The following is a 21,419-nucleotide window of genomic DNA, read 5'->3' on the forward strand; positions in this document are numbered from 1 at the left end:
TTTTTTTGTTTTTGAAAATTTAAGAGCTCTAATTGAATGAAGTTCATATGCCTAACTTGTCAACATTTTTCTCTATATTGATCTCTGAGACAACTTGGCTGTAGCACACAGTCCAGACCCTAAACCTTGCAGACACCTGATTGTTGACGGAAACTTATTATAATTAGCCTAAAGGTGATTTGCAATCAAGGACATAGAGAAATGTAACTTATCTCACAATGGATAATATGATGAACTTGAGGACTGAGAATAACCTTGACAGAAGCTATAGTTACCTTAGAATAATGGTGAAAGCAAAGCTTTTTGTGGAAAAGAAAATTTTACAAGACTATAAAAAACTGTTTCAAACTATTACTATATATTAAACTATATTATAATACTTAATCCAAAAGAATTACAGTAAATTATAATGAATATAAAAGGTTCTTCTACTTAAAAGAGTTGTCTCCCAAAATGGGAGTTACAGGAAAATGCCAGTACACAAAGAATAGTAGTAGTAATATTGATGGTGACTTCCATGGTGATAATAAAAATAGCTTAGTACTATCACAGTCACACTTCTATAATTAGAAATCCATTCTTTCTATACAGTAGATGATTGTAGTCAAATGATCAAAACATGATACTTGCCTGATGAAAAAAAGTAACCAAAGACTGTAGCAGTTATTCAAAAAGAATTAGAGCAACTGGGAAAGAATCTTAACAGGTAAAAGGTATGTATCTCTAACCTCTAATGCAGATGTGTTCACACTTTTTTCCCCTTGGTTTGGTGCTAACAAACTATTTCACAGTTGTCACTTATATTAGAGAATCTTGAGCCACTTTCTTATGATTCAACTCAATCCGTTGAATCTTCATTGAACAACTGTAACTGATTAGCATTCTGTCCCCTTGGCATATATTGGTAATAGTCTCAACTTTTTCATCTCTTCTGAGAACCAAAGTTCCATGTCAATTTTGAATAACTTATAATATTCCTTATTATTTCAGTTTGAAGGTTCATATTTTAGGTATGTACATGAATTACCAGTTATAAAATACTAACTTCACCATAGCACATAAACTTTTTTTTTTCATTTCAGTTTTTAAGTTAGATAATGATATTTCTGTGTAATTGGATTCCCTGTTATTCCTGTGTATTGTTACAGATAAAAGAGTGGTTGCCATAAACTGTGACCGCGGAAATATGGTTTCATATCAGAAATATAGTGGTCGCCATGGGAAAATTCCCAAATATGAAATACCCAAGTCAGCTGGGTTTTTATGGAGATTTGAATTAATACAAATTAAGGAATTAATGAAAGGGAAAGAGAGAGTAAGAGGAAATAATGAGAAAGGGGCTAGGCCAGCCTAGGCTTACGCCTTAAGAAAGAGATCAGTCAGTCTTTAATCCACTCACCACAAGATTTGTCCCAAGCAAGATTCTAGTGTTCAGAGAGACCCTCCAGTTTAGCTCAGGAAGCTCCACTTCAGCTTCCAAGGCTGAATTCCCTTTCAGCCACCGAGACAGACCAGCCTCCAATTCAGCTCCATAGCTGAATTTCTTTTTCAGAGGCCTTCTGACCTCCTTTTAAAGAGAATTTTCTCCTATGTCACCTCCCCTAAGTTTTCACATCTACCAATCACAGTAGATGTTTTCCAGAGGACTGACCATTCTTAATTCACACCTGAGTAGACTAAAACTTTTGAGTAATTCACCCTTGAGTAGACTAAAACTTCACACCTCTTTTGTTAAGCTTGTCCCTTGCAAGTTTGCAAGTTGCCTGACCTTTTAGTGATTAATTTGACCTTCATAGGTACTTAGCACCCTTTTGTATAGATCTAAAAATAGACCTAGCTTAAGGGCTTTTGCCTCACTAGAAGTATGGGTTTGGGTTAAGTACTTTTTCATTGTTCAGTAAGGAGTTTTGCAACTTTATCTTCCCCTAAAGTATGCCTAAGTATGGGTGGAGTAATGTAAAGTTCTCACATACATTACTGATCAAGTACCTACATTGTTTAAATGGGGGATAACCTTAAACTTAACCTTAAGATAATGTTCCAAGGTAGAGTTGAGAATTTTTAAGATTCACAAGTCTGAGAAATTTTAAGATTCACAATTCCCCCTGATGATCATTGGGAGACTAGTCTCCCCATTGATCATTTAGCATAATCATCTTGTAGTCCTAAATGCATTTCTAATTACAGATTCATTCAATTTTCTAAGAGGAAATTAGAGTAGTTAGGTAGGAATAGAAAAGAAAGAAAACAAAACCAATGTTTTGCTAGGCGCATTGACAAAAAGCCAAATTAGGGGCAGTCCCTTTTGGCATAAATGTATACATTTACAATAAATGTTCAATCAAACTTCAGTTCAATCAACCACACCCAAAGTTCATTCTTGATCTTGATGTACTGTGGGTTTTCTGGCATCTTTCTGCAACAGTTCATTTTCTGGATTAGGAGTTAGCAAGCTTCTTCCTTGAAGATCTTTTCTCGAACAAAATAAAAATCTTGGATTTTTATAAAAATACAATCTCAAACAAAAGATCAAAAATACTGGATTTAAAATGAAAATACAGTATTTTGTTTTATGCATTTAATTACATATTATTCTATTATAGTATATATTATATATGTTGTGGTTATATAATATTTGTATGTTACATAATTATGTAATATAATGTTACATATAATATGTACATAGTTTCCTCCATACTTGCAATGTGGTCCATGACATAAACATAGGAAGAACTCCAGCTTTATTGGGTATCTTCATGAACAGCAATGTGGGCCATTTTTACTATAAATATTAAGTGACTTAAGCACTTCTCTGGTTTCATAAGAATGATAATTGAATTCATATAATTCTATGAGTTTAGTTTTAAAAATAAAACGAAATACATTTTCAGCAAGAACTTACTGTCATGCTCTTTCTCTTTGCTTGCCAGCAGCTAAGAAAAATACAAATACAAAAAAGAAAACTTTTAAAAATAAAATAACATGGCAGCCTCTTTCAAAAGATAGTCAAGAACATTTTGAAGACATGATGGAGTCTGTGATATTGTGAGTATGTAGGTTTTCTGTATCACTATGTTTGCTTCAGTTTTTCCTCTTTTCTAAAGCTTGTTAAGTTTAATTATCTGGCATAATTAGAAGCAGAGAAATAAATACCAGAGAAAGGATTCTTTCCATGTCCCCATAAAACATAACCAGGGAAAAATCACGGTGATCACTTTAAGGAAGATTTGCATGCTGGGAAGACTGTTAGTGAACTCTTGTCCACTCTCTTGAACTCACTGCCTTGAGAGGTGGTTGGTGACTTTTCTCTGGATATTATCAGTTAGTAATTTTGGTTAAACTTAACTTTGAAACCTTAAAAGAATGTCTATGAAGGTGGGATGAGTTTTGGGTGGTTGTGTGTTGTTTTTTTTTTTTTTGTGTGAGAGCTGTTCTTGAAGGGAGAAGCAACTGCCAGTGGGGGTGCAATTTTTCTCATTGGAACAGTGTGAGGTCTCACTCCTTGCAGGGAAGGGTCAGAGGAAGTCATTGAGTTCTGTCAGATCTAAACAGTTAGAGAAGGCAACTTGTGATTTTTTATATATATTTAAGGAGGTTAACAATATTTGAAGTTTATATATTAAAATAAGTTTAGATAGATAGAATTGAGATTTAGGTAGTTGGTTGAGAATAGTTTTAAGGAGGTTCAACTTTGGTGAAGAAGATGCAAATCCTCAAGGATTAGATTGGGGGGGGGGTTATATTTAGAAATCTTAGAATTAGGATAAGAGTTTTCCTATTTTTATCTCTACCTCCTTTATCCTGTCCCTGCCTCTCCTGATAGTGAATAATAAATAAGTATTAGATTAAGCCATGTCCAGCAAATTCATCCACTGTCTACAAGATGACCCTAACAGCTCAAGCCTATCTATCCCAATTGATAAGGATAAATCAGCTATCTATATCAATAACCCATAACAAGATCGGAATTACCAATAATAAGCTGCAGCTACTCAGACCTCAGATATAGGAGTACTCTCCTACATCTAGCTGATTCATTTTTAAATCTGAGCTATAGCAATTTTTTAAGGATATGTGATTTGGGGACTGGCGATTAAACAACATCTCTACAACTTAATAGGCAATCTTTAAAAGTTTCTGTGACAAGAATGTTCATTACCATACAGACAACCTGATGATGACCCTTTTATCATTCAACAGGGCTGGTCTTTGGACCATAGACACAAGTTGATATTAGAAGACTTTCCAGCTTGGGTAGAACTCAATAGAATTTGAGCTTTAAGAGAATAGTCTTCAAGAACTCAGAATTCTCTCTAGGATGAGGCGTTGTAATAGGACTTTAATGGGGAATTGAGATTAGATTTTTCTAGAGTGATAGGTCCCTAATTTACTATCCCAGAACAATTTATATCCCTTGTTTTGTATCATACAATTAAAGAGCTCCCTTGTAACTAAGAAGACAAGATGATAAAGCTTCCATTGGTACTGCCAAATTTGTGTCTCTTTTGTTTGTAGCTTTTTTGGACATAGAGGTTCAGTTTAATCTATTTTATTCAGATGTCCTCAAAGATTTCTGTGCTTTTTATCATAGCACTAGTAAGTAACTGAAATGATAATGGAATGTATCATTGATAAGCTTATCAAAAATTGTTAATAAGTCCTCTATTTCCCTTTCAAAACTAGCTTCCTCCCTTTACAGATGTCTACATTGTGAACCTTGAAGAGTTTTCTAAAATTCAAGGGGACTGCTAAAAATCCTTTTGAGAAGAATTCCGGCTACCCCATTCTAATTTTAGATCCAAGGAAAGAAATATGACCTTGTGGTCATTTTGAGGCTGCTTTTTTATGTTTCTGTTAAGTTTTTATAATCTCTTTGTCCCCATGTGTAGCCATTGTGTCTATGCTTACGATTGTAGAAATGCAGTGGTTAAACTTGGGATCAAACAAGAAAATCCTGGAGATGAAGCACTAATTCCATGCTTATACCCAAAAAGTCACTAGTAAGAGGTGATTTTAACTAGCAAAACTGAGAATCGTCTAGAAACGGAGAAAAGATATGGATAGAAAGAGCATTTGGAAAAAAAATGAGGTAATTCAGATATGAAAAAGATAGACAAAGGACTAAGCCAAGAATTCCATCTAGAAATAGAGAGATAAGGAGGGTTTATCTCAGCAATCAGGAAAAATGCACTTAGTTTAAATTAATGTTCAAAAGTCTGCTTATTTTTTCTTTAATTATATTTAATTGCTCTTTTAGATCTGTTTTGAGAGATGAAGTTAAAGAAAAGGAAAACATTCAAATTCATCTTAACTGCCTAAAGGAAAGGTAATAGTCATGCCATTGTAAAGAGTTAAAAAAAAATAAAGATTTTTGTCCACTGCTCCCCCTATCACCAAGACTGAAAAGAAAATCGATAACAGCTGTGATAAAAGCTAATTATACTCTCTTCCATTTTTGAAGATTTCTTCAATTGTGTGAAAAGCAGAAAGTCTCTCTAGGAGAGTGGAGCAGTCTAAAGAAAGTATCAGATCTCTGTCTAAAGGAAATGGAGACTCTTGAGGCAAATCAAGAAGACTTGAAGTTATTGCAGGTATTATGAAAATGTAAGTGGGAGGGATTGGCAATGCCCAGGAAGTAAAGTGAAAGAAAAAAGAACTGAAAACTTGTCACAAATCAGAGTGATAACTGCTAATATGACCTAGAAAATAGTGTCCCAGTTCCTTGAATAAAGTTATTATCATAAATCCTTTTTCATCAGGCTATCATATGTATAAAACCTTGGGCTGTTGTAGTTGAGTGTGGTTTTTTTCTCCTTTTATTCCCTTAAATATTTTTAATCCAATTGTGGGCCTTTTTTTTTCCATAATCTTCTTTCTTCCACTTATATTTAATATGCTGTTGTATGTAATTAGCAAGCAGTACTAATAACTGTCCAAATTTACCCCAAATCTTTTTGTTTGTTTAAACTACTACAATAAGCTAATAGCAACAAATTATAGGATGTATTTAATAGCTAATCTCAGAACAAAAAAAAGTTTTATGTCCTTGAATTCTGGCCACCAAATTCTAGTGCTCAATCTAATTTAATCTTTTAATGTCCTTATTTCCTAAGCTGGCAGTCAGTGAAATACCATATATTTAGACGTATAAGGCATTTTCCCTTTCAGACTGCTTAAAAGCTTCTAATCTAATTGGCAGTACAGAGTAGTACTAGTCAGTTGTACACATAAATGCAAGGAAGAAAAGTTATAGATAATACAAAGTATTAGATATCACAGAAATAATTAGAATTTGAATTGAGCTCTTCAAAGATATTTATCTTCCAATATTCTTCTGCTTCCTTCCTATACTTGTAGGCCACAAACCTAACTTCTCTTTCCCTTTTGCATTTTGATTTCACTTATAGCTTGGGTTCCTAGGATTTAGTTCAAGAAATAGTAATCTACAAATCAGATGTTAAAATTGATTATGATTAATTTTGTGATTGAGTATTATGAGAAATGCTGCTGTTATGTTCTGATAAAAGTTCTGTAACTTAAGAAGACCCTTTTATAAATACAGTGCAAATCAAGCCCTACCTGGACTCATGCTTAAATGTGTTTCTATTATAAACCATTACTTGAAGTTCTTCAAGCTTCAGTTTTCTTGTCTGTAAAATCAAGGTCATGGAATTCAGAGCTAGAAAGGACCTTGGAGATCTCATCCATTGAATTCCAAACAAGTGATATGCCCTCCAATTAGCAAATGACAGAGCCAGGATTCAAGGACTGGTCCTTTGACTCTAAAAGTTAATTATCTTATTTGAGTAAAAGAATTTAGGGTGGAGAGCATTTTTGAACCAAAATATGACTGCTAGCTGTGAATGTGAAGTCCCCTACCCCCTTTTATGATTATAATAGCATTATCCTTTATGGTTATTTTTATTTAACACAATCATTAGTTTTGAGTTAATACTCAAATAATATAGTTTGCTTTATATGAATTATAAGTATTAACTAAGAAAAATATAGCTTAAGGTGGTATTAAATCTTGCTGACAGACACTTTGACCTTAAGCCTATAATCCAAGAGTTTCTACCAGGCCCACCACACCTTGCTGCATGTATATAAGACAGTCAGGAGGTGGAGGGCTGCTTTTGGGTCTCTGACATAAAAAAGACAGTAGTTTAGGATGCCATATACTAGGTACAAGGGTGTATGGGGTGCTCAGGGAGGGGTAGTATCTCTGGTATGGAGGGCTTGTCGTGCCCTCCTAAGGCAGCTCTCCAGCCTCTGACCCCCACCTGACACCCAGCTCTCACTTGTGGCTCCCAGTAGCTGCTAGCATGCGGCAGCGGCCACACCCCAGGCAACAGCTTCGACAGGCCGGCTAAACCTTGTGAGGGTAGCCATCGGGTCATTGACCCCTGGTGAACCAGGGCTTTGTTCACCCAGCATGTGAAGATGACGATGCAGCAAAGCACTGTGGAGTGCTTAGGGCATGTTGGAGCACAAAAGACAACACGGCCATCCAATGCAGCTGAGGAAGTCTCCAGACATAACAATTTTTCGTGCCACTGGACCCAGGCTTCCAACGCCAAGAGAGTGGGACTGTCTCTGTGCATCAACTTTTCCACTTAAATCTCCTTCATGCACAAGTATCTTTGTGCACACTCATCTATCCTGACCCCGTCCACCTTCTTCAAGACCTGCGGCGATGGGGGAGTGGTGACACAACAGGTAGAGGTGACCACTGGCAGTTGTAGTCACGATCCTGCACGTAGGCGGCCCACGGACCAGTGGTTGCTTGGCCCTGTGGGCAGCAGGGACGTTTGGCAGCATCCTGGGCGATTGAGCAGCCCTCTCTAGGACAGCACTGCTCACCCTAATCAAGGGAGGGGACTAGAAAAGGTGTCCCAAACATTGCCTGCCCTACAAACACCCGGTCAGCACACCGCGGCTGGTGGGTCATCCCCTTAAGTAGTCGAAACCAAAGAAAACATAATACAAAGAAACTCCTACTAGAAGCATGGAACATCAGGACATTACTTGATAGAGGGAATACCCCAAGAACTGAGAGAAGAACAGCTCTAATCAGTAAAGAACTGGCACGATATAACATTGACATTGCAGTCCTAAGCGAAACAGACTTACCAGAAGAGGGATCACTCAGCGAACCCACCACTGGATATACCTTCTTCTGGAAAGGTAGAGCCTCAAATGAAGACAGAATCCACGGTGTTGGCCTGGCTATCAAGACCAGTTTGCTCAAACAGCTGCCAGACTTGCCTGTGGGCATCAGCGAGAGGCTCATGAAGATCCGTTTGCCTCTCAGCAAAGACCGGTAAGCCACAATCATCAGCGCATATGCCCCAACACTGACCAGCACAGAGGAGACCATCCAGCAGTTCTACTCTGACCTGAGTGCCTTCCTGCACTCAGTGCCCACAAATGACAAGCTGATACTACTGGGAGACTTCAACGCCCGTGTTGGCCAGGACCATGAAAGATGGAAAGGAGTGCTCGGCAAACACGGCGTGGGCAAAATGAACAACGGCCTACTGCTACTCAGCAAATGCTCAGAGTTTGACCATCACGAACACTGTGTTCAGAACGGCGAACAAATATAAAACAACATGGATGCACCCACGATCAAAACAGTGGCATCTCATTGACTACATCATTGTATGCCGGCAAGACATCCAGGATGTATAGATCACCAGAGCCATGAGAGGAGCTGAATGCTGGACAGACCACAATTGGTTAGAGCAGCTCTTCAAATGCGCATTGCGCCTCGCCATCCAAAACGTGCCCAGACACTTCGCGCATTTTACAACGTGAGCCGTCTTTTCCATCTTATTTGCAAACATTCCAGTTCTGCCTGGACGACAAGCTGTCTGCCAAGGGACCACTCACTGGAAGCTCAACCGAGAAATGGAACCAGTTCAGAGACGCAGTGAAGGAAACATCAAAGGCAGTCCTAGGCCCCAAACAACGCAACCACCAGGACTGGTTCGACGAGAACAACACTGCTATTGAAGACCTATTGAGCAAAAAGAACAAAGCCTTTATGGAGTGGCAAAATAACCCAAACTCTGCTCCTAAAAAGGACAGATTCAAGTCTCTCCAAGCCACAGCGCAGCGTGAGATCAGGAACATACAAGACCGATGGTGGGGAAAAAAGGCAGAAGAAATCCAGTGTTTTGCTGATACGAAAAACTACAAACAATTTTTCAGTGCCCTCAAGACTGTCTATGGGCCATCAAAACCCACCACCACTCCCTTGCTATCCTCTGACGGTGACACTCTCATAAAAGATAAAAAAGGCATCAGCAACAGGTGGAAAGAACACTTCAGTCAGCTTCTCAACTGACCCTCTTCAGTTGACCAAAGTGCCCTTGACCAGATCCCCCAAAACCGCACCATTGAACAACTTGACGTCCCTCCTTCAATAGAGGAATTTAATTTAAACTCTTTGTTCTTCACACATCTACCAATCTAATGATCCCATCTAAAAATCAAATTTGATGTAAATTACCTTGTGAAGCTCTGCCTCCTAGTACTCCTGTATGTTTCTTTTCTTAATGTTTAAAAGGCATCTAGATCATATCTTAGAGAGTGAGAAGGTGACAGAAAAGTGGAGATAGGTAAATGTTATTCAATCTGTAATTTAATTGATAACTCAATCTTTATTGATTGTTGATTTATTAATTTTTGATAACTCAGTCTTTAAGATTTAAGTAACAAGATTTCTCAAAGAAGCCTGACACATCACATCTTCAAATTCTTTTATTATGAGGAAATGCAGTTCATTTGAACTTGGAACTTATTTAATTTAGCTAGTCTTTCTGTTTTCATTCATTTTGGGGGCTTTTTTTTTTTTAGGGAGAAGAGGAAATGTCTTTACTTTTGTCATGATTTGCTGATTAGATTAGATTAGATTAGATTAGATTAGATTAGATTAGATTAGATTAGATTAGAACAACAGGGAACAAGGGAATAAAATGCTGCAAAACCATGTTATTTGTTAATTTTAATGTTCTAGATGGATTTAAGCATGCCCCTTCCATTGTAGAAATGGAAATTGTCAGTTCAAAGGATATGCTTTGACCCAAAAGATTTCTCAGGTGTAAGCACCATAATTTCCTATACCTTCTGGAAGACTTTAGCCTGAAAATAGAAGATTTAGGAATGCCTTTTGTAGTAAAAGTCTGGCAGCAGTACCAGCCCTGAAACTAGAAATTGGGAAAGCCTTCCTGAGCAGACATTTTATTTTATTTATTTATTTGTTTATTTTTAAGAATCTTTACCTTCTGTCTTGGTTCCAAGGCAAAAGAGTGGTAAGGGCTAGGCAGTGGGGGTTATGTGACTCAGCAGATATTTTAGCTAAGGGTCTTGTTTAAGGCATCAGTGCCAGCATCCATCACCTTCCATTTGTCAGCATCTTCTGATTCTGTGTTCATTCTTGGTGCTCTTTAACACAGATATTACCACTAGCTGAAGTAATCCATTTCTTGAGGGAAGCTACTACAGCTTTCCTGTATATCATCTGTGTTTATGTCTAGTACAACTAGGACTTTTAATACTAAAAACCATAAAGTACTACTTGAACAGTTTTCCTGCACATTTTCAGTATTGTTGTTTATTATAGAGGATTCTTTTGTCCCCTGCCACTCTTATTGTATCACATTTTTTAAAATTTGTAATTCACAAATTTCTTATAATGTCTTAGCTTCTTAAAAAATGTATTCTTGACATCATATTTTGTTTTGTTCTCTCTAACCTAGGAAGAAACTGAAAAAGCAGTGAAGGCAACAGAATTAATAAAAGAGAATATTCAGAAACTTCAGGACAAAATTCGGATTCTTGAGAATGAGTTGGAGGAAGAAGAGGAAAAGGCCAAGCTGGTACTGAAAATAAAATGTATTGTAAGATCCTGGAGGCTAAATAAAATCTCTCATGTCAAAGCAATTTATTTAAAGATGTGATTCTGACAATATACTAGTGAAATAATAGGGATTGCATTAAATACTATTCATTAATTCCAATAACTTTATCTTGCCTCTGGAATCAATTCCTTAATGTCTGTTTAGCTTTTAAACCCTTTGCAATCTTAAATCAGCCTATCCTTCCAGCCTAATTATTCCCCCTACCAAATGGGGCATTCCAGCCAAACTGATCATAGTGGAATCAAACCCCATACTAGAGACTCTATCTCTTAACCATGTGCCTTTCCACTAGTTGTCCTCCTTGCCTGGAAAGTTGTCCCTCCTCACTTGGCATCTCATAGAATCTGCCTTCCTTCAAGATCCAGCTCAAATATCACCTTCCCTTATCCTCAGCTACCTTGTATTAAATTACTTGATATTTATTTGTAGTTACCTATTTATGTTTCTCTGTGTATGTACTCTTATTTGCTTTTGTCCTTAGGGAGAAGGGTTTATTTTACTCATTATATTTGTATCTCTGCCACCTAGCATAGTACCTGACATGTTATATATATTTTAAGTTATACACTTGTTTCAGAAAAAATAAAAGTTATTTATTTTCCTTCTGTAGGTGCTTCATATAGATGATACCAAGGTACTTTCTCTTCCAGAACTCCCCAAGGAAAGTATTGAAGCCCCAATACTTCATGTAAGGATCTATTTTCCTATTATGAATGTGACACAATTGCTCTCTACATTGTCCCTGTGGAGACTTAGCCATAAGGAAAAGGAGAAAGAACCTGTAATAAATAAAAAAGGCCAACATAAGTCTAAAATCAAGAGTGAAGGTGAAATCAGAGCCCAAAATGGCATGCAAAGTGGAAAATATTGCAACTTAAAATAGATGTTTGTTTCCAACAAATGCTTGGTTATATTTTGACACTGGAAATTTCTTTGCTATGTCTCAATCCTGTAAGTTTTCTCATCTATATGTGAGGAATCTTTTCATCCAGTGTTAGTGTAAAAAAACTTCTTTAAAAATGTTTAATGCATTATACAAGGCACTTTGTCTTTCAAAGAGAGAAAGGAATTTGAAGCTAACTACCTTTTGATGTTCTGAGTCCTGAATTAGAGAACTGAGGAGAATTCAAGAATGTCTCCATTGCTAAGGAGATGGGTGTAACATTTTTTTTTTCATGTTACTCCCTATGTAGTACTTCACTCAGAATTGTTTGTGGTAGTAAAAAAATATATATATATCTATGTGTGTGTGTGCGTGTATATACATATATATATATATATATATATATATATACGTATGTATATAAATATACATACGTATATATATATATATATATATATAATGATTTCCACCTTTTTTTGCCCATTGGCATCACTTTTGTTTTAATTGGGTTAGGATATAAAACAGAGATTCTAAACTTGGGAACTAGTAGCTTTTTTAAACTATTTTTTTTAATAACATTATTTTATTTGGTCATTCCCGAGCATTATTCATTGGAGACAAAGATCATTTTCTCCCCCTTTTCCCCCACCTATCCCATAGCTGATGCGCGATTCCACTTAGTATCACAAGTGTTCTTGATTCGAACCCATTTCCATGTTGTTGGTATTTGCATTAGAGTGTTCATTTAGAGTCTCTCCTCACTCATATCCCCTCAACCCCTGTAGTCTAGCAGTTGCTTTTACTCGGTGTTTTTACTCCCACAGTTTGTCCTCTGCTTGTGGGTAGTGGATTTTCTCCTAGATCCCTGCAGATTGTTCAGGGACATTGCATTGACAATAATGGAGAAGTCCATTACGTTTGATTGTACCACAGTGTGTCAGTATCTGTGTACAATGTTTTCTTGGTTCTACTCCTTTCACTCTGCATCACTTCCTGGAGGTTGTTCCAGTCTCCATGGAATTCCTCCACTTTATTATTCCTTTGAGCACAATAGTATTCCATCACCAACATATACCACAGTTTGTTCAACCATTCTCCAACTGAAGGGCATCCCCTCATTTTCTATTTTTGGCCACCACAAAGAGCACAACTATGAATATTCTTGGGCAAGTCTTTTTCCTTCTTATCTCTTTGGGGTACAAGCCCAGCAGTGCTATGGCTGGATCATAGGGCAGACATTCTTTTATCGCCCTTTGGGCATAGTTCCAAATTGCCCTCCAGAATGGTAGGATCAGTTCACAATCCCACCAGCAGTGGATTAGTGTCCCTACTTTGCAACATCCCCTCCAACATTCATTACTTTCCTTTGCTGTCATGTTAGCCAATCTGCTAGGTGTGAGGTGATACCTCAGAGTGGTTTTAATTTGCATCTCTTGATTATAAGAGATTGAAAACACTTTCTCATGTGCCTATTAATAATTTTGATTTCTTTATCTGAAAACTGCCTATTCATGTCCCATACCCATTTATCAATTGGAGAATGGCTTGATTTTTTGTACAATTGATTTAGCTCTTTGTAAATTTGAGTAATTAAACCTTTGTCTGAGGTTTTTATGAGGATTGTTTCCTAATTTGTTGCTTTCCTTCTGATTTTGGTTACATTGGTTTTGTTTGTACAAAAACTTTTTAATTTGATGTAGTCCAAATTATTTATTTTGAGTCTTGCTTGGTTTTAAAATCTTTCCCTTCACAAAGGTCTGACATGTATACTATTCTGTGTTTGCCTAATTTTCTTATAGTTTCCTTCTTTATGTTCAGGTCATTCACCCATTTTGAATTTATCTTGGTGTAGGGTGTGAGATGTTGATCTAAACCTAGTCTTTCCCATACTGTCTTCCAGTTTTCCCAGCAGTTTTTATCAAATAGTGGATTTTTGTCCCAAAAGCTTGGATCTTTGGGTTTGTCATATACTGTCTTGCTAAGGTCACTTACCCTGAGTCTATTCCACTGATCCCCCTTTCTGTCTCTTAGCCAGTTCCAAATTGTTTTGATAACCGCTGCTTTATAATATAGTCTGAGATCTAGGACTGCAAGGCCCCCTTCCTTTGTATTTTTTTTTCATTATTTCCCTGGATATCCTTGATCCTTTGTTCTTCCAAATGAACTTTGTTATGTTTTTTCTAAATCAGTAAAAAAAAAATTTTTGGAAGATCAATGGGTATGGCACTAAATAGATAAGTTTGGGTAGGATGGTCATTTTTATTATATTGGCTCATCCTACCTGTGAGCAGTTAATGTTTTTCCAATTGTTCAAGTCTAGCTTTAGTTGTGTGGAGAGTGTTTTGTAGTTGTGTTCATATAGTTTCTGTGTTTGTCTCGGGAGATAAATTCCCAAGTATTATATTTTTTCTAAGATGATTTTGAATGGGATTTCTCTTTCTAGTTCTTGCTGCTGAGCTCTGTTGGAAATATATAGAAATGCTGATGACTTATGCGGGTTTATTTTGTATCCTGCAACTTTGCTAAAGTTGTTGATTATTTCAATTAGCTTTTTGGTTGAATATCTAGGATTCTTTAAGTAGACCATCATGTCATCTGCAAAGAGCGATAACTTGGTCTCCTCCTTGCCTATTTTGATGCCTTCAATTTCTTTTTCTTCTCTAATTGCTACTGCTAGTGTTTCTAGTACAATGTCAAATAGTAGAGGTGATAATGGGCATCCTTGTTTCACTCCTGATCTTATTGGGAATGCATCTAGTTTATCCCCATTGCAGATGATGTTAGCAGATGGTTTTAGATATATACTATTTATTATTTTTAGGAAAGAACCTTCTATTCCTGTGCTTTCTATTGTTTTTAATAGTAATGGATGTTGTATTTTATCAAAGGCTTTTTCTGTGTCTATTGAAATAACCATGTGATTTTTGTTGGTGTGCTTGTTGATATGGTCAATTACGTGGATGGTTTTCCTAATGTTGAACCAGCCCTGCATCCCTGGTATAAATCCTACTTGATCATGGTGAATGACTCTTCTGATCACTTGCTGGAGTCTTTTTGCTAGTATCCTATTTAAGATTTTTGCATCTATATTCATTAGGGAGATTGGTCTATAATTTTCTTTCTCTGTTTTTGGCCTGCCTGGCTTTGGAATCAGTACCATGTTTGTGTCGTAAAAAGGAATCTGGTAGAACTCCCTCTCTGCTTATTATGTGAAATAGTTTGTATAGTATTGGGATTAGCTGTTGTTTGAATTTTTGATAGAATTCACTTTTGAATCCATCAGGTCCTGGGGATTTTTTCTTAGGAAGTTCTTTGATGGCCTGTTGGATTTCTTTTTCTGATATAGGATTATTTAAGAAATCTATTTCTTCTTCTGTTAGTCTAGGCAATTTATATTTTTGTAAATATTCATCCATATCACTTAGGTTGGTATATTTATTGCCATATAGTTGGGCAAAGTAGTTTTTAATGATTACCTTAATTTCCTCTTCATTGGAGGTGAGGTCCCCCTTTTCATCCTTAATGCTGTTAATTTGCCTTTCTTCTTTACTTTTTTTAATTAGATTGACCAGTACTTTGTCTATTTTGTCTGTTTTTTCAAAGTACCAGCTTCTAGTCTTGTTTATTAGTTCAATAGTTCTTCTATCACTTTCAATTTTATTAATTTCTCCCTAAATTTTTAGTATCTCTAGCTTGGTTTTCTTCTGGGGGGTTTTAATTTGTTTGCTTTCAAATTTTTTGATTTGCCTTTCCAATTCATTGATCTCTGCCCTCCCTAATTTGTTAATATATGCACTCAGGGATATGAATTTTCCTCTGAATACCGCTTTGGCTGCATCCCATAAGATTTGAAAGGATGTCTCACCATTGTCATTTTACTCAATGAAATTATTAATTGTTCCTCTGATTTCTTCTCTGACTAACTGATTTTGGAGTATCATATTATTTCATTTCCAATTAATTTTTGATTTGGCTCCCCATGTACCCTTACTGATCAATATTTTTATTGCCTTATGATCTGAAAAGGTTGCATTTATTATTTCTGCTTTTCTGCATTTGAATGCCATGTTTTTGTGACCTAGTGTATGATCTGTTTTTGTGAATGTGCCATGTGGTGCTGAGAAGATGTATTCCTTTTTGTCCTTATTTATTTTTCTCCATATGTCTGTTAACTAATTTTTCTAAGATTTCATTCACCTTTTTTACCTCTTATTTATTCTTTGTTTGATTTATCTAAATTTGATAGTGGTTGGTTCAAGTCTCCCACTAATATGGTTTTACTGTCTATTTCCTCCTTCAGTTTTCCTAGTTTCTCCATTAGAAATTCTGATGCTATACCATTTGGTGCATACATGTTGATTAGTGATAATTCCTCATTGTCTATACTCCCTTTTAACAAAATATATTTACCTTCCCTATCCCTTTTGATCAGGTCTGTTTTTGCTTTGGCTTTGTCAAATATCATGATTGCAACTCCTTCCTTCTTTCTATCAGTTTATGCCCAAAGGGTCTTAATCCATCCTTTAATTCTAACCTTTTGATTATCAACCTGCCTCATATGTGTTTCTTGAAGACAACATATGGTAGGGTTTTGGGTTCTAATCCAGTCTGCTATTTGTCTACGTTTTATGAGTGAGTTCATCCCATTCACGTTCAAAGTTATGATTGTCACTTGCGGATTCCCTGGCATTTTGATATCTTCCCCTAATTCTGACCTTTCTTCTTTAGCTATAACCTTTAGACCCAGTGATTTACTTTAAGTCAGTCCCCCTGGTCCCCTCCCTTGATATGCTTCCCATTCTAGCCTCTCCCTTTTTATTTTCCTTTCCTGGTCCCCCTCTCCTTCCCTCCCTTTTTATACTCCCTTCCCCCCCCCTCCTTAATTTTCCTTTCTCTCTTACCCTGTTGGATAAGATAGAATTCAGGATCCCAATGGATCTAGATGTCCTTCCCTCTCAGAGTTGATTTCACTGAGAGTAAGGTTTAAGTAATACCACTTTGCGCTCTCTTCCTCTCCTTCTCATATGAGAGTTCTTCCCCTCCCCTTCCCATGTGTATCTTTGTGTGGGAAAGATTATTCTATTTAGTTTTGCCCCCCTCCTTTTCTTTCTTTGCCCCCTTTTCACCAAATCTTCTTGATGCCCCAATCTTTCCCTATACATGATTCTTCTAACTACTCTTATGATGCATACAATTTTTGAGAGTTACGCAATACATTTTCCCCACATATTAATATATATAATTTGATATAAATGTAGTCTTTATAGAAGAGAGTTTGACTTAAAGAAAAAGATAAGATTTTTCTCCTTTTCCCTTTCTTCATATTTACCTTTTCATGTTTCTCTTGCTTTCTGTGATTAGATATCAAATTTTCCACAGAGCTCTGGTCTTTTCTTAGCAAATGCTTGGAAATCTTCTATTTTGTTGAATGCCCATACTTTCCCCTGGAAGTATATAGTCAGTTTTGCTGGGTAGTTGATTCTTGGTTGGAGACCCAGCTCTCTTGCCTTTCTAAATATCGTGTTCCATGCTTTGCGGTCTCTTAGTGTGTTAGCCGCTAAGTCGTGTGTGATCCTTATGGGAGCCCCCTTATATCTGAAGCTCTTCTTCTTGGCTTCTTGTAGGATTTTCTCCTTTTCTTGGAAGCTCTTGAATTTGGCGATTACATTCTTGGGGGTTGTCTTTTGGGGATTTAGTATAGAGGGTGTTCTATGAACCCCTTCTTTTTCTATTTTGCCCCCTTGCTCCAGAACATGTGGGGAATTTTCTTCTATAAACTCCTGTAGTATAGCATCGAGGTTTTTGTTTATCTCTAGTTTTTTGGGCAGACCAATGATTCTCAAGTTCTCTCTCCTTCCTCTGTTTTCCTTCTAATTCATTAATTTTTTGGCTTTGCTTTATTCTTGCTGTTTTGCAAGCTCACTGTCTTCCAGTTGCTTATTTCTGGTCTTTAAGGACTGTATTTGTTTTTCAGCTTGTTCTACCCTTTTGTTAGAGACTTCCAGCTCTTTCTCCAATTGTGAAGTCTTGTCTATCAGACTGCTGGTCTCTTTCTCCCATTTTTTTTCCAGAAGGTTTCCATCTTTTGGATAAGCTCCGATTTGAGTTCTTCCAGAGCTTGTGGATAATTTCCATTTTGGGGGGCATGTTTTGATTTTGTTTGGATTTCATCCTCTTTGTCTTCTTTTCCTTGGGTACTCCCACCATAAAAGTTTTCAATAGTCACTTTTTCCCCTTTCTTCTTGGAGGCTTGATTTTGGGCCATGTGAGCCATCCCTTTGGTGGTTATTTTCCCCTTTCCATTTTGGTCTGGGGTCTGGGTGATATGGGAGGGTTTTCTGTGAATTTAAGATGCCTCATTGTTCTTCCCAGCCTCCGAGGTTTGTTAGCAAGCCTGCCCCCGTGCTCTGTGATCTCTTCTCACCCGTGCGCAGGAATCTCCTGTAAAACCACTCTGAGGGGTGGATCTCTGGTATTCCCTGTCAGTTTCCAGAGAGCCTGGCTTGCCCCCCTCCCCCCTCACTACAGCGAGGGGCAATGCTTTGGCCTTAGGCAGTTTTTACCGACTCTGGAGACTCCTCACTGTTCGCAATTTGCAGGGGCTCCGCCTTCTGTGCGCTCTCCAGTGAGCAGGGTTCTCCCGTGAAACCTCCCTGAGAGTTCGTTTCCTAGCAGTCTTTAGATCCCAAGGACCCTAGTGTGCTCTACCCCCCCACCCCCCAGACAGAGACGTTCCTCACTCACTTGCTGTCCCAGTGAGCACTCTGATCCCCTACTCTGGTTCAGTGGGGGAGGTGAGGGGGGGGGGAAGGTGGCTCATCAGTTCACGTTTTTGTACAAGCTTTTCCTTCTTATAGTGTGGCAATGTTCAAACCCCACATACCTCCGTTTCTGTGGGGTACTGGAGATTCCCTCCATTCTTCCAAAGATGATTTTTATGCTCTTTTGAGGTGGTCTATTTCGTTCGGTGCTGGGCAAAGGAAGCGATTCACGTCTAGATTGTAGCTATGTTTACCCAGAAGTCTCTAAAACTATTTTGATGGCCATATTTTAATATAATTGGATTTCTTTGTAGTCTTACATATATTATGCATTTAAAAATAATATTCTTGGGGCAGCTAGGTGTCTCTGTGGAACGAGAGCCTAGAGATGAGAGATCCTGGGTTCAAATATGGCCTCAGACACTTCCTAGTCACTTAACTTCCCTTGCCTAGTATTAATACTCTTCTTCCTTGGAACGTTATTGATTTTAAAGACAGAAAGTAAGGTTTTTTTTTCTTTTTTGTTTTTTTTTTAATAAAACTAAAATATTCTGAGGTGTCCAGACTTTAGATTTTTAGATAGGTCATCCACCCAAAAAGGCTCAAGAATCCCCAGATAAAGATGCTATTAGACTTATACAAATTGCTAATACTTAATTTTAATTTGGAAGTGCTAAAAAATAAACCATTGTGATTTATTTTTTCTGTTCTCAAAAAACACTAATTTGACCATTTCCATTTACAAAGAAAAACTGAAAAAGAGGACTTGTCCATAGAATCACAAATCTCCATTATATACAACTTGTATTTTTAAAAATACATAATTAATTCAGCATATTATAGTCCAGATTTGTCTTTTTCTTTCTGAATCACTTGCTGTTGTCTTCTGTTCATTTATTAAATAGTTCATATATACTCTCATTTTTTTTCTTTGCATTGTGAACACTAGCTTCCCTCTGTTGTGATTTATTCTAATATAGCATTAAATGCTTCATTGAATTTTTAGCAGACTTCACAGTGGTAATTGTTATTTATAGTGGTGCAAAATGCACAGCAGTATGAATATCTGTTGAAAAGAAAATCTTTTTACTTGTTATTTCTCTTTAAGAACATTAGTTGTTATTTTAAGGTAACTTTTTTTAAAATTAATCTCTTACTTTTTTGTCTGCATTTTTCTACATTTTTATGCCACAGGAGGAAATTTTGAAAAGAATCCCAAATCAGAAAGATATTCTAAAGGATCTACATGTCATGAATAATTCAGCAGAAATGAAGAACATGTTAACTTTCATAAAAGAAGCCTATAAGAAGCTGGATACCTCCTAAGTCCTTGTACTATATGTTTGTGGACAATTTAACATTTATAAATCAATGCAAATGACCGTTACTTTTAATGACCTGTAGATATTATAGAGAATATGACAATTATGGGGATTACAGGTGTCTTATTCATCACAGGCACTTTTTTTTTTTAAATGGGCATTTTATACTAACTGAAAATCCAGAGAAGCCCTGGATTATTGCCACAAATGACCACATCTATGTAGGAAATTGAGGTTCGATAAGGAAGTAGGGAGAAGGGGTCCTTATCTAACTACTACCCTTCCCCTCAAAGTCAGGCAGATGAGGTTTTGGTTCACCTGACCCCCTTGGGATCAGAGTACAGAAACTCTGGTTCTTGGCTGCACAATGAGTATCCCCAAGTTCAAGGTTTAAGGAGGTTGATGGAAATCTTTTTTTAGTGGACAGTTTATGTTTCAAAGTCCTGTCCAGTTGACTTGTCTTCTTGTGAGGATCTGGAGTCAGGAGTCAAAGGGGAAGAGATCACTGGATTAGAGAATTGGCCAGAAGACAGAAGTCAGTTTTCAACTCCTGGATCACCTCACTCCTCCCTCCCTTCCTCCCCTCCCCTCCCCCTCCCCCTCAGTTCTGTGTTCCTTTTTTGCCAATCCCCCACTGCGGTAGACTCCTTCAGCTCTTCCAGATTCATTTATCTTCCAAGATCTCAAATCTCTTACAGAGTATAAATACCAAACCCCTTTTACTTCCCAGGTTATTGAGGCATAATTGTGTCCCAGAAGACTGATTACTAAAGAAATGCATGTATACTCTGTCCCCTTAGACAGTCAACTTAAAAATAACCTAACACTGCAATACCTGAGGCTTTTTTTTTTTGGTTCATTGATGACACCATATAGTGATTTCAGTAATGATAAATTTATTGCTATATAACTGAAATAGTACAGTTTTAAAGCTATTTCAAATAAAAGTAAAACAGTTTTACTCTTTCAGATATATTCTTTGGGGAAATCAGTGCATTGTCTGTTGGTTTTTATTTGTAAAATAAAATACATGTAGTTCATTTTCTTTTTACTTTGTATTTATATATCAATATAAAAGCTATGTCTTATTATTTAAAATAACAAATGCTTAAAATACAAAGCATGAAAATCATCTAATTCCCCAGTTGACAAATTTGCAAATTAATGTCATGAAATAAGAGATTAGTAAAAAAGCATTGAATTTGGAGTAAGATGGGATCTGGGTTAAATCCTATCTGTACATTAGGTAACCACCCACAAATTAAACTCTGAACCTCAGGTTCTTTATCTATAAAATGGAGATAATAATACCTGTGGTACCTCTTTCATAAAATTATTGTGAAGAACAAATATATTAGATGCCCTGCCCAGCCAAAGTTCTGAGTCTCCTGTATGACTACAAAGCTACAATCAAAATGTGGATATGTTAAGTAGATTCAGAGTATTACATAGAGAAGAACATAGCAACCCACTTCCTGAAAGAGCTTTACAAAATAACCTTCCTACCTGGAATTTATCATGGAGA

At 36.8% G+C, this 21,419-nt stretch overlaps 1 protein-coding gene across 4 annotated transcripts in view; it reads left to right on the forward strand.

The window, feature by feature from the left end:
* The window catches only part of CENPQ (centromere protein Q), a 30,095-nt gene extending 9,161 nt beyond the window's left edge, over positions 1 to 20,934 (forward strand). The window contains exons 4-9 of one of the 4 annotated variants that reach the window (XM_056818383.1): positions 2,931 to 3,045; positions 5,258 to 5,326; positions 5,462 to 5,591; positions 10,767 to 10,886; positions 11,539 to 11,616; positions 19,767 to 20,934. In XM_056818383.1, the coding sequence (XP_056674361.1) occupies positions 2,931 to 3,045; positions 5,258 to 5,326; positions 5,462 to 5,591; positions 10,767 to 10,886; positions 11,539 to 11,616; positions 19,767 to 19,898 (644 nt within the window). In that variant the 3' untranslated portion in view covers positions 19,899 to 20,934. Of the gene's footprint in view, positions 1 to 2,930; positions 3,046 to 5,257; positions 5,327 to 5,461; positions 5,592 to 10,766; positions 10,908 to 11,538; positions 11,617 to 19,766 lie in introns of all 4 variants that reach the window. The other 3 variants (XM_056818384.1, XM_056818381.1, XM_056818382.1) reach the window with 3 other exon arrangements.
* Positions 20,935 to 21,419: the final 485 nt, after the last annotated feature.

This window comes from Monodelphis domestica, chromosome 2 (assembly GCF_027887165.1).
Source record: "Monodelphis domestica isolate mMonDom1 chromosome 2, mMonDom1.pri, whole genome shotgun sequence".
Classification (NCBI taxonomy): domain Eukaryota; kingdom Metazoa; phylum Chordata; class Mammalia; order Didelphimorphia; family Didelphidae; genus Monodelphis; species Monodelphis domestica.